This window comes from Choloepus didactylus, chromosome X, assembly GCF_015220235.1.
Source record: "Choloepus didactylus isolate mChoDid1 chromosome X, mChoDid1.pri, whole genome shotgun sequence".
NCBI lineage: Eukaryota > Metazoa > Chordata > Mammalia > Pilosa > Megalonychidae > Choloepus > Choloepus didactylus.
The window spans coordinates 11,932,763-11,946,779 of record NC_051334.1 but is presented as its reverse complement, the minus strand read 5'-3'; the positions used below and the strand labels follow the sequence as shown (position 1 = coordinate 11,946,779).

Here is a 14,017-nt window from a genome sequence, read left to right as displayed (position 1 = left end):
CCTTTATCTTTTTCACCCTCATTTGCTCCATCTCCACATCTTTGGCACCTAGATTTTAGGCAATTATTTACCTTACTTTAATGGTGACCAACTTGTCCTGGTTTGCCTGGGACATTTCCAAGACTTAGCCCTGAAAGTCCCACATCCAGAGGACCCCCTCAGTCCCAAGCAAACTGGGACTGGGATGGTTAATCAACTCTACCAGGTACCTCAGGAATTTGATTAATTCTCTCAAGGCCAAAAGAAAAAAAAAAACCCACTAAGTTGTGAAGATCAGGATGTATGGAAAAGAGCTTTAAATCCAGTTACTTCTACTACATACTAAATTATTCAAATTCCCACAAGTCTATTTCAAATGCAGTCATCCTGATGGCCAGGTTCATAGAGCATTTTGAAGATTGAAATTCTTGGGGAGGGTGCCCAATGTAGGCCTAATGAAGGCTAATAATCAAGGATTTACCAACTATTGAAAATCAGTTATCAAAACCCTCCTCATTTGAGAAGGCTGTGATATTAAAAGAAAATAATCTTAAGGTTCTCCATTGTATAGCATATGAACTTTCTGACTTGGAAAATGTATCAGCTGGCATTTACTTGGAATTATTTCAGGTCTGCAAAGAAAATTCTTAGACTCCAGAGAGAACTGTTGTGGGCCCAGCCAGACTTCTGTCCCATCCTGTTTGCCCACTGGCTTCCCCAGTGAGCGGACCAAGGCGATGGCAGAACCTCAAAGTTCTACCATCATACATTTCTGGAGTTGTCCAAAGGGATTAGAGGTTTGTTACTGGAGAGAGATTACAAGGTCACTGTCTCAATAGGAACCTAATTTACTGGAAGCTTTGGAGTTTTGTGTGAGTAAAGAGTGGGAATGTGTGATTTATGGAAAAGTTAAAGGAAGGGCTGTTTGAAATATAATCCAGTTTCCATACAAATATACAGTGGATACACCAACTTTGAGATTTGGGTCTCCTGGAACAGAGATGCTGCCTTTCAAGTGTTTAATGTCCATCTCTCCCCCAACCCCTTTATTTCCTGAGAGTGACAACCAGTTATCCTTAACGAAATTACTTGGGTGGGATCTCTGTGCTTGATTCAACAGGAAGTAGAAGGGAAGGGGATCCCATCCCTTAGCCAATTCCAGAGATAGAGAAACTCTAAGTAGGGGAAGTAATGACAGCTGGAAAAAGAGAGGTAAATGAATCAAATATCTTAGACCATTGGGAGTTTGGAGAGGGCCTCCTGCCAAGTAATCATGGGTTGGTAGTGGTCATGAGAAGCCAGATGGGGAGCATTTGGGCAGCTAAATCACCAAGAGGGCATCGTTGGGATCCTCCCTTGAGCCTGAGAAGGATTTAACGATGTGTACTGAGACACCCTCGAGAATACTACATTAGTGATATACAGTATGAAAAAATTGACCTTTAAGAAAAACGTCTCAATTATAGATGTTCACAGCTAATATGCATCTTTTTAAAAAAGTCTTTCCAATGGCTGTTCTTCTCCAGCGTTCCTTGATTTTCTGTTTGGAATTTCATATATAGAAAATAGTGAAATATTCTCCCAATATTAGACCTTTAAAAAGAACACTAAGTCTATCTTATCACATAGAGTCATTAAATGTCTAAGTTAATTTAAATCAAATTAAGCCTCTTATTTATAAGCAAAGATAAGTAGAGAACTTAGAGGAGAAAATATATTTTATACTACCATGACAGCAATTATATGAAATGAGACTTTTGTTCGAGTTTTTGGTTATATGTATTTGTTCTTTATAATATATAGGAATTAAAAATGTGTCCACAGTTTTTTAATGATGATATACATTATTCTGAAATCAATAGCAACCTCTAGAGTCTTTAAGAGTAGAAAAGGGCGCCTACAGATCTAAAGAAGTAGATAGTCTCTCCCCATCCCCCCAAATAAAGATTTTTCTGGAGTCGTGCCTCTGTAATTCTTTCAGTTCACTATCATTTTCAATGCAGGGTAAAATTGGCACTTGTGATTTATCTATGTATTGTCTCTGTTTATTTACAGATCGGTCTATTCTCTCATGATATTCCAAACCCCAGGAGGATAGTTATTTTGTTCTGTATTATTTCTTTGTCTTTCTTTTTGATTCTAGGTTTAATGAAATATTAAAGGGGGAGTAAATATTGAGAGCTATGCTTAAATGCAGAATGAATTTTCTTTTACGCTGCCTTCTGTCTCCAGGAACAGATTCTATTGCGAATAAATAACACATTTCCTTGTACTAAAATTTGCTTCCCTATTATTGACTGTCTGAGTATTGGATTAGGTAATGGTTAAGTTCAAATGAAATATACTTAAATGTGTGTGTATATGCATAGATGTATACATACATACACACATATATACACACATGTCTTTTTTTTCCCAAAGCTATGTTTGTCATAGTCTTTATTATATTATTAACCACAGGTAATGCAAGTACCTACATTCCAGATTATTATTATTTTATATCAAATTTAGAATTTTTAATGTTTTACTTTCTCTGATACTTTATAATGCTGTTCCTACTCCATAAAGATTGTTTATGTTTCTAGTGTATTTTGTCCAACATTTGTGCAGATAAACTGCCACTTATCTCACACACTGTACCATTACCCTCTTATTCTATATATATATAGATAGATAGATAGATAGATAGATAGATATATATACACACATATATATATGCCTTTTTCAATCCAATTACATTATGCCATTATGAAAGACAAGGATATGCTCGGTTGATTCCCCACTGTCCCTCTGTGGCACTTTGGCTTTACCTCTGGCTATACTGCAGTAATGTTTACATCATCTTGAGTCTGTGCTAGCCTTTAACATGGAAAGCTAGCCTTGAGTTTGAAATTCTGGGGATGGTTGCTTTATGGTGAAGTCAGACTGTAACATTCCGTTGCTAATTTAGAGACCAAGGTCTTCTTGTATATCAGTTTAACACAAATGCCAGGCTTGTGGTAGATTCTTGTCCTTCCTTAAAAGATCAAGAATAAGAAATGAGGCTACCTGCTATCCCAGATAAGTTACCGACTCTTTATGAATTGTTGATGCAGCTGTAGAATGAAGGGAGCCCATAGTGTCCTTTCACAGTTACAGCCAAGCCCACATTCTCATGGGGGGCTGCCTACCTTTTACCTGAGTTCCCCAGATATGTGATTTCAGATGGGAGGTAAAACAACTCTTTCCCCTACAGCAGCAACCAGCAGAGCATATGGAATTTACCTTTTGGGGCAGAACTTGGGGGTGCTGGAATCATACTCTTTCTGCTTGCCCGTCCATGTGTTAAATGAGGAGGGGGTCAGGCTCTGCTGCTGTGGCATGGGTAGCATTCCAACACCCACAGGTCCAAAGCACATACTTCCCACTCACATACTTCCAGGCCATCATTTGGAAGGGCGTGGGAAGCATCCCTCCTCAACTTCCCGATGGCTCAGCCTTGGGAAAGCTGCAGACTGATGGCCACGCTATATCCTTGACCTTAAGAGTCATTGTTAATATCCCCATATTATGCTTCTACATCAGGAAAGAGGGGGTTTCCCATTCTGTAAATTTACATGCCATCAGCAGATAAAGAAAAGGGTGAAAAAAAGAAAAGGAAATGGTAAACGGATCCTTCCAAACCAGAATATAACCTGTCTCGTCATACATCCCTTACTAGTCTTCTAAGTCTTTGGGATCACACACAATTTGTTCCACTGGATACTCTTAACCCAGGGGCAACTAGCAATGACCGTTAATGGATCCCTGTTTCTTAAAGTACAAAAATGTGTACTTTCAAATAATGTCTATCATCATAATGAACCATAAAAATATTCCTTAGAGTAACATAACTATACTGTTCTGTGAGTGCACATCTCCAACACTAACATATCAAAGGAGTGAGAGGTGGTGTGGGGTCTGTAAGTGAACTGATACATTGTGGGCAGACAGTAGCAACCATGAGTTAGTGGGGTCCCATCAACCCTAAGAGGTACATATTGGGTAGCACCAAAAAAAAGTCATGTTGAGTTCTTTAGAAACAAACACTCCAAACCAAATCCTTCAATAATCCTATCCCGGTCAGGCGATGAGAGTGGGGGATGAGGGAAGAGAGGAAAATCAGTATGTTTAGAAACCCCAACTGCATTTTTCTGACTTCTGAGGCAATCTTTGCAAAAATTCATTCCAGAAATTGTAGAGGAAGCAAAAAACTACTATCCCCAGAAAATAGCACAAAATTAGTGTCCTCAGCAACCACATCGCTGTGCATAAAAGCTCAGGGGCTGATGTTCTGACTCATACTAAAGACAGTTCAAGGAAAACCCTGGTTCTGTTTAATTTCTTGACCAATTTTTCCACATAACATTTTGTGAAAGTGTGGGTAAATTCCTGGAGAGTGAAAACTCAAAGTTTGGGGGAAGGAAGCTTGGGCTGTGAGGTCACATTCTGCAGGGGCATTTGGTAGGCTCCCAGGCAGGACCTCAAGCACAGCTAGAAGAATCCTGTGACCTAGGCAGAGAAGACCCTTCCACAGTAGGACAGTTCTCACTTTGTTCTGTGCATCTGAACAATGTCCATTTAAGTATTAATGCCTTAGATCAGGGATTGGCAACCTATAGCCTGTGGACCAAATTTGCCCTCCTTCCCCAGCCCCTGCCTGCCTATTTTGTAAATAAAGTTTTTTGGAGCACAGCCACACCCATTTATTTACATATTGTTTATGGCTGCTTTCCCATTAAAAGGCAGACTTGAACAGTTGCAACACAGATTGTCTGGTCCTCAAAGCCTTAAATACTTACTGCCTGGCCCTTTATTGAAAAAGTCTGCCTCTCCATATTCTAGGTGACAGAGGATTTATTCTTTGACTTAAGCATGATAGAATTCCAAAATATGTATATATATATTTTTTTTGTTTCACACCAAAGCCATAATTTAAGAAAAGACAAATACTTTTAAAGGCCAATAAAATTTTTCATTAATTAAAAAGCTTAGATGTAAAATAAAAGAAAAGAAGCACAACACGCATCATTCTTCTGACCATGCAGTTCAATCTCTCTTACATGGCAGAATACAGGCTGTCGATATCATACTCGAGCAACAATTTCCAAATTTTCTAATAGGAAACACGACAAAGGACATCTTAATAAGTGGCCAGGAAGCACCTAAGCAGCCCATTTATTAAACATCTTCAGCAGCTGTTATAGACAGAGGAAAACAAGGATATCCACAGCTTCTGTTTTCATCTCTTTAAATATTTAGCCTTTTCTTGCATTAATGAACACTGAAAAGATGCACATTTACATTTTTGATTGAGAGTAAAATGCAATGAGGAGATTTAATCAAAGCCACTTAGGAGTCTAATTAATGCAATCAGCATTAGGTCGTGCAAATATTGTCATTGAATGCCATCGTGTAAAGCTGGTGACAGTGATCTGGGCTACTGGAAGCTTTGCCCCCCTACATTAGCAGGATAAAACCAAGAGGGAAAGAGACAGAAACTGAATGCCAAGACCAAAGTTGGATTATTCTTTCCACGTTTAGCTTTTCTTATGAGTCATTTAGTAACCCTATCAAAATGATCTTATTTGGGTAAAATTCTTAATGTACCACATCCCAGAAAAGCCCAGAAGTCTCATTTCTGGACAATGCTGGGTCAGAGCAATATTAAAATGGATGAGAGAATTGCATTATATCTCATCTTGCCAGTGAAAAGGGTTGGTAAAAGATAAATTAATTCTCTCTAGCATTGAGGACACCACAAAGTACAGTAATTTATTAAACACTCTCCTAATAAACTAGAAGAAAAAATTCACCAAAACACGGGGAATATTATTTTCTCCCTCTCAATGGCATTAGACTCGTTATTTTGCTTCTTGAGTATTTCTAGGATATCAGCCACCATGGCATTTAGTCAAACTCAACTCTGTTTTATTTTGATCTCATCCATTTGTATGACTGTACACTTTACATAGTCATGCAAATGAGAACCAGGCAATTGACTTAGGACTTAAATGATATGAGGACCAAGAAAATATTTCACCAAAAATTCAATCTCCACACTATAGCCTTGTACTGCGTGGGGTAAGACTACTGAACTAAGAGTCTGTATCACAGGTAACACCACCACTGTGACATTTATAAGGACTCTTAGTGAGTTTTATAGGATCTGAGATATTTTTCACTTACATGAAACTTGTTTGCATATACTCTGCTGAGCTTTTAATTAGTTTTATGCTATTTTATGGAAAAGTCATGCATGTGATGTAATTGCTATGGACTTGGGATTCCGATTGTCAACAAAATCATACATATGCCTACGTATGTACATGTGTCTGTGTATATATATGCATGTGTGTATGTGTAGATAGATATAATAGGCCAATCCCTTGGCATATATGTTAAGTATAGCATCATAGGGTGGCTTGACTATGTTAAACTTCCATCATCTGTAAAAGACTGGCTGTAATAAACAACTCTCAAACTTTGAAATTTTTATTTATGAAACATTGGAAATGCTCATATTTAAATATCCTTAATTAGATGCTGTACTTATTACTGATAATTCTATCTAAAACTGACTAAACATCAACTGTTTCCAAAATTTCTCTAACATAATGAATAAAGGATTATTGAATTTTAAGTAATGAGCACTTGACTTATGACTTTCCAAAATGAAAGAGTATGAATACTTGCTCCATAGGGGTGAGTGATGTTGGAAATTGGTACTCAGTAAATGTCCCACAAATACATGATAGGGCTCTTTGTTTCCTCTTCCCATTCCTTCACACGATGGCTTCAATGCTCAGTCCCACTCACCATTGTAGTTTCTGCTATTGACCCAAAGCTGTTGATAAATATGTTGCAGGTAACATTTACAGGAGGCCCTGCAAGTTGAACAATAGAAAATTTGACAGGTTGTGTTCATGGCATAATCAAGTCATGGTTTTCTCTTGCCAGTGGCATTGTAGCACTTACCATGGTGGTTTCTGTGACCGATCCAAAACTGTTGATAAAAATATTGCAAGTAACGTTTACTGGAGGACCTGCAGAACGCAATAAGAATATTGCAATAGGCATTGAAGCAAAAATACAGCTCCATCAACATCTGTGCAAATGGCTAGAGATGCGAATAAAATTAAAACCATAGTGAGATTGCAAAGAAAAGTCTTAGCCAGAGGTACATAGTGATTACAATCTTACTAGTATTTCAGATAATGACAGTTAAGCAACTATCAGTTAAGCAACCTGAAGAGTTTGAGGTTTGGAAAATATAAGCTGAAGACTACTGAAAGTGAATCCATTGCTATAAATTGCTATTAAAATAGCCTGGGAGGGGTGGCTTTTTGTGCCCCTAGGGTTATCAACATTGAAAACCTTAACAGTGTGCACCCCATGGTAGTGAAATAGCCTGGGTCCTGGGGTCAAATGAAGCAGCCTCTTGACTTGTGGATGGGTCAGAATATCCACCTCCCTTTGTGTAACACCCTTTAAATCAAGTGGGTCCACTTTGATTCTCTTCACACCTCTGAAATTACCCCATTCTTTCCCGACGTCCTCTGACCCCGATGAAAAATGATGGACAGAAATGGAGAAACAAAAAAAATTAACTTATTTAAAGACATAAACACAACCAGAAATGCCACTTAATGAACATATTGTCGCCTTGGGAAATATGGTATAAGGTAAGGGATATTAAATCCTAGATGTGTTTTGAACAAAGTAAGAGCCTTCTCTTCTCCCTGGAGACCCAGGGACTAGCCCCACCCCAGCCTTCTTTCCCCCTTTCCCTTCCTCAATAGGGAAATCCCTGTGTGATGATTTCTGACTTCATGCTTTGCTGGGGGAATATACTGTTTGCCTTCGTAGAGTTTTCTCTAATGCTTTCCAAGATAAGAAAAAGAGTGCTGCAGACCATCTATTCTTTCATTACTTTCTCCTTTGGAAATCTGTCTCTCTTAACTAGACAAAGGCCCAGCACCCGGTGCAAGCTACATCCCAGTTGGCTCTGGACCCACAAGCCAGCGGGATCTGAATGAAGAGGAGTTTGGCTTGAGGCCTCCTTCAGGGGCTGGTAGTGAAAACACAAGCTGTGGCAGCACCCTTGAACAGCACATTTTAAAACTTTACAAGTCCATGTTGGGTTCTCATAATGAAGAACCGAAACTTAGGCTAAAGTAGCAAACTTAAGTCCCCAAGCTAGATGCAAGGAGCTTGGGTAAAAGAGATATTTATGCTGCCTTTCTTTTCAACTTAACTAACTTTTCTGTTCTTAGTGAAAAAATAATTGTGTTCAATTCTTTAAGAATGGTTGTAGGCACGGAATCACAGACACCACTACATTTCCAAAACACTTCAGCCCGTGTCCTCTGAGATCCTCCAAGTTTTTTTAGGTCACCCGCCCCCTGCACGTCGGCATCTCATCACAAGTGATGAGTTCTTCTTCATGGTCACTTCCTACTCTGCTTGATTTTGCTTTTCTCTCTCAGTTAATCAACAGAACAAAAAGCAAAAACGACCCTTGCTCTTTCTTGGCCATGCAATTCTATTCTTTAACAAATATATTTTTCTGTTAACAAGACATAAATTTGAAAAGGTAGAGGCAAGTCATGAGAAATTGTGTGCGTTTGCTTTCTTTTTCCTCTCCACAATGAAATATTTCTTTTTAGATTGTACAATTCAGGACGAAAAACCTTCATGAATTCTTATATGCAAGAGAGAGAGAAGATGAGTGACAGGGGAAAGAAGCAGGAGAAATAGAAATGTCATTTTAGCAGGAGGAATTTGAAAAGTCTAGTGTAGGTTACCTGGTATTGTACATTATTTGTCTGCCCTCCCCAACCAGCTTGGAAGCATTTAGAAGGCTGGGTCATGCAATCAAATATTTGTTTTTATCTTTCCCAGTAATCAACAAGGTGAGTATATTGCTGGAAATCAAAATATTTTTAAGCTACCACATATTGAAACACTGTGCTAAGCGCATTTTAAAAATTAATATAATCCTCCTTAAAGAGGACTTCTTTTACTGCTTCAGTAAATGTTTACAAATGAGGAAAGTGTGGGCTAGAGAGGTTAACTAGCTTGCCTAAGTCACACCACAAGTAATTAGAAAAGCTGAGACTCAAGATCTCATCATTCTGATTCCAAGAACCTAAACTTTCTGTGCTGCCTGCATTACAGGGCATCCTCTCTGCCTCCTGACCCACTGGCCCCAGTGTAACAGGCTTTTCCTTTGGTCTCTAAGTTTCTGGGATAATTAGCTCATGCATATAATAAGAGCTGATATAAGATGAAAAGCCTCCCTGTGTGCTAGTGAGTGGCTTAACTCATTTCATTCCTCAGTAGCCCTATAATTAAATTAGGTGTTATCATGACCCCTGTTTTATAGACGTGGAAACTGAGGCACGGAGGAGGTTAATTAATGTGCGCAAGGCTATAGAGTTTATAAGCCTGCAGCAATTGCCTCACTTTTAGGGATCCTTTTCTTAGCCACAGGAATAAAATGCCCGAGGTCAACAGAATTATCCTAATGATAGAAGCTCCTAAAATATGGGACTAGTCCTGCAGGGGTTTTGGGTTGATTGATAGAATTTATGTTTCACTTTTAAGAGTTATCCTGATGTGTGCCAGCACACCCTTTCATCTGTGTTTTGGCTCGGTCATCTGCTGAGATGTTCTGATTAACGAGACATATTCTTAGATGTGATCACCAGTGAATGAATGTATTCTGTGAACTGTAGAAAGAAACAGTTAACACCAGTTAACCTCATCTCATTGGTTTATCGGCAAATCACTGACGTTCCAAAGTGAGCTGGATGAGAATCTAATAAAAATCATATAGGCATATCTAGTCTTTCATATTAGTCTCTTCTCCCTTCCTATCTCTCTATTTCTCCCTCCCTCCCTCCCTCCCTTCTTCCTTCTTCCCTCCCTCCCTCCCTCCCTTTCTTTTTTTGCCCTATTCTTATGAGAAAGAGAGGTCTGGACATAACTCAAGTATGCAACTAAAATCCAAATGGAAGTGGAAAATAGATTCAGAATATTTTAAATGTATTTGAAAGAACAGCTCCCCTCCCTCACCCTCTGCACAAAATATAAGCCACATGCTTTCTTGATCCTCTTTGTTGATATATATCATTTTCCCAGAGTAACGTCTTTGGAGTAAGGCAGTGGTCTTAGGAATCCATGTAAAATTACAATTATACTACTTAGGCAGGGTAATAGAGTGACCAATTATTATTGTCCGCCAACATCTTCGTTTTTGGATCACTGTAGTCGAGAACAGGATCACGACAGCTAGTGCCTCTGAGGGTTATATCCTTTGCTTCATAAAGTGTGGCCTGAGGATGGCAGCACCAGCACCACCTGGGAGATTGTTAGAGATGCAAACTCCCAGACCCCGCCCCAGACCTGCAGGATCAGAGGCTGTACTTTACCAAGATCCTCAGGGCTTCTGTTGCTGCAGACTGGTTTTTCTCCCTTTCAAGATCAAGATCACTCCTACCTTGTTTTAGTCTTTCATGAATGTCTTTTGAAATGTTAACTGTAGTCCATTAGTAAAACTTCTAAGGACAAACAAGTTTGGAAAACCCTGTTGAATAAAGTTAAGCAGGTTTCTTTAACGTTGGTTTCCCCTTTAATGTACCCATGTGAATTATGCTGCTCCTGAGGGAGAAGACAGTGTGTGTTATTATTTCCCAAATTTATTTGACCACAGTAGACTTTTTAAAATAAACCCCCCTTTTCTTGGAGCACATTTCCAAGATGGAAAGCATTCTACAAAAGATAGTTTTGGAAATAATGATGCACATTATTCATTAATTCAACTAGCAAATTCTTGTTGAACACCAAATATCTTAGGTGATAATAGTAGAACAATGAATAAGATGGAAAAACAAACCATCTCAGAGCTGTTGTAAAACCCTGTGTTCTGCCAAAGAGAAATGTCTTAGTGGGGCTGCAGGGGGCATGCCTGGGAAGGAGAGGAAATGGAAGGGGAAGAAAGAACCGGTAAAGTTTGGCTTAACCTTTCTCAGTTACTGGTCCAAGACTCAATCCAAGTGATGGTCATCTCATCTAGAGAAATGGAATTCAGGGGTGCTATTCAACAGACGTATTCATTTCTGGATGAGTCAGTTGAGATTAAAAAAGAAGAAAATTTCTCTCAAAAAACTCAGTGCCCTATACCAGGAGTCAGCAAAATTTTTTCTACAAAGAGCCAGATAGCAACTATTTTATTCTGTGGGGGCCTCAAGATCTCTATCACAACTATTCAGTTCTGCCTTTGTAGAGAAAAAAATATGTAAACAAATGAGTGTGGCTGTGTTCAAGTGAAACTTTATTTATACAAATTGGCAGGGGACCAGATTTGGCCTGCGAGCTGTGGGTTGCCAAGCCTGCTCTGGACTCTTAGACTAGGAGGTTGGAGAAGAAGCAAATTTGTTCTGGAATTCCATGGTCTTTCCATGGCTGGAAGCAAGGGCTGGTCATGGACATGGAGGAGCATATAGGGGTTGTTTGTCAGACTAACTACAGTGAGTTTGATGTTGTGCTCTGTGGCATGAACAAAGTCCACTTTAGCAGAAAGGATGGATGAGAAATGATGTCCTTGGGGACACTGGAGTGGGCCCAGGTGAAAACTGTCAAGTCCGGGCCAGCGCATCATGTTATCACAAGACCTAGTAGAAGGCAGCATAGAACTGAAATGGCCCAGACCCTATCATGTGGACAAAACTTGATATATTTGACTCAGTCATTGCATTTAATATAAACAATTTGGGCATTGCTCATAACAAATGCATCAATGGTAAGAGCCTTCTGTATCTTGCATATTCAAAACCTGGAACCATTTTTTTAATAATTTCTGCCACAGTAATGAAACTTTTATCTGTATTTCATAGTGATTGTAAAAAATATGATTGTAATGTACAAATATATATATATATATATATGTTTGGTACTGATCAAGGCTTTCAGAGTTAGGAACAAATATTATTTTTTAAAAACTTCATGATGGATTCTATTTAAAAATAAGCACCAGGAAGCAAGAGGGGATCCTGTGTAACTCCAAGACAACTGGTCACTATTGGTTAGTTTTGCCTCAGTTATTTGCCAACATTATTTTAAAGTGAAAGAGTACTTGAGAGCAGAGCGACTCTTTGAGTTCCAAGATGAAAATGTTATTTTTTTCTCTCTTGTCAAAAATCGATAAAAATGGCATTTTCATTTTGCATCTTTTCCTTTTAAATAATTTAATGTGTCTTGTGAGTACCAGAATTGCTTTAGTGTGGGGCTCTTGGATGCAAATGGAATATTAAATATATGTGTTTGATGTATACAGAGATTAAATTTCCTTTGGAGTGAGAAGATTTAATCTAGCAGAATGCTTCTTGCCATTAGCTCAAAAGATAAAGGGGGAGATAAAGCACACAGGAGCAGCAAGGCAAGAAGGTGTGGAGTTAAGGGTCAGAGCCTTGATGTCTGAACACGGGGAACTGGGGAATGGGGAAGCGCTGTCTCTTTTGATGGCTTCCTGGGTTGTGTGGTACTTTGATACCCATGAAAGAGACAAAGAGAGCCATGGAGGATGGGAAGATTGCAAGGGGAGGAAATGGCTTTTCTTGGTGGCACTCCCTTTGTAAGGGGCGAGTTGAGGCATTTAATCTGGAACAATGGAGAAATGATGATGGAAGATTTTTTAACCTTGAAAAGTCATCACAAATGAATTCTATACCATTGTTCCTTCTGCCCAACACATAGTCAGAATGGTTATTCCAGTCTCAGTTTGGTGGCTGCCAACCACTCTATGCAAAGGCAAAATATTCAGAGAAGAAAATGAACTGGACGTTTACCTCTTCCCACAGCCCAGTGAGATAGCCCAGCAAACCATTTGCTTTGGACCAACCATTTTGATGGAAATGGGGAAATTGTCCGACAAAGCAATTAATTAGCACCTAAGGCAGCTTAAGTATCAAGAACCAAATGGCAGGTTCTTTAAGCCCTGCCCACTAATGTCTATGAGGTGTCAACTGCTCTGCACAAAGATGAGTGAAGGGACAGATGGCAGGTGGCTCAGGTCCATGGCAGAGCACCTAGGGAATGCTGGCAAGTTTCTTTTGTTGCATCCTGTAGATTTCTCCATGGTTGAAAGAGAAGGGTTAAGACAGGGGCCTCTGTCTCCTACTAGGGGATCACTTTCAAGAATGAAAGGGTGCATTATTGATAATTACACAAGAACATCAGGCATAAACCAGGACTGTCCTGAGAACCAGGACTTTGGGTCGTAGTACTCAAAGGTATATACAAAGTATGGCAACACAAGTCTGTCTTATCTTTAACACTAGCTCTGTGTATCACCTCCTGTGGACTTGAAACAGATTTGAATCTGTTGATTTTACTGTAGAGTAAGAAAAATGATTCTTGCTTGATGGTAATTGTGAGAATTGGTGATGATATAGGGAAAGTACATGCCACAGTGGCTGGCACATAACAGTTGCACGATAAATTGTGCCTGCATTATTCATAATGGTAATGATAGTATCACTGTCATTATTACAAGTTCATTGGCTTGTGAAAATACACCTGTGCAGGAGGGGTGCATCATCAAACCCATTTTAGTATAGAGGAAACTGAAGTCTTGAGACTACAACTTGCGTCTTGTAATGTCCTCTATGCCGATCTTTACTGAAATGATGCCCATCTCCTCCAATTTCCTTTCTCTTCTCTCCATACACTTTGTTTTTTTCTCAACTGTACAGAACTTCTTGGCAGGACCCAACCACCTTTTATAACTGCTTGCTTCCAGGAATTATGTGTAAACACTCAGTACTGGTTTGGTAATCACTGGTAGCTTCTTTATTTAAAACAGGGTTTCTCAGCCTCTTTATTATTGATATTTTGGGCCAGATCATTCTTTTTGTTGTGGTGGTGGGCTGTTCTGTGCATGGTAGGATGTTTAGCCGCATCCCTGGGCTCTTCCTAGTAGATGCCAGTAGCACTCCTCCCAGTTGCGACAACCAAA

The 14,017-nt window shown here is 39.2% G+C and overlaps 1 protein-coding gene across 4 annotated transcripts in view; it reads right to left on the bottom strand.

Annotated features, from left to right (window-relative positions):
- The window catches only part of GLRA2 (glycine receptor alpha 2), a 195,856-nt gene that overhangs the window by 143,627 nt on the left and 38,212 nt on the right, over positions 1 to 14,017 (bottom strand). Inside the window, exons 2-3 of one of the 4 annotated variants that reach the window (XM_037822360.1) lie at positions 6,976 to 7,043; positions 6,817 to 6,884 (exon numbers count right to left, since the gene is read on the bottom strand). The exons of 1 other annotated variant lie outside the window; for it this stretch is intronic. In XM_037822360.1, coding sequence (XP_037678288.1) covers positions 6,817 to 6,819 — 3 coding nt within the window. In that variant the 5' untranslated portion in view covers positions 6,820 to 6,884; positions 6,976 to 7,043. The remainder of the gene's footprint in view (positions 1 to 6,816; positions 6,885 to 6,975; positions 7,044 to 14,017) is intronic. 2 more of the 4 variants (XM_037822357.1, XM_037822358.1) reach the window with 2 other exon arrangements.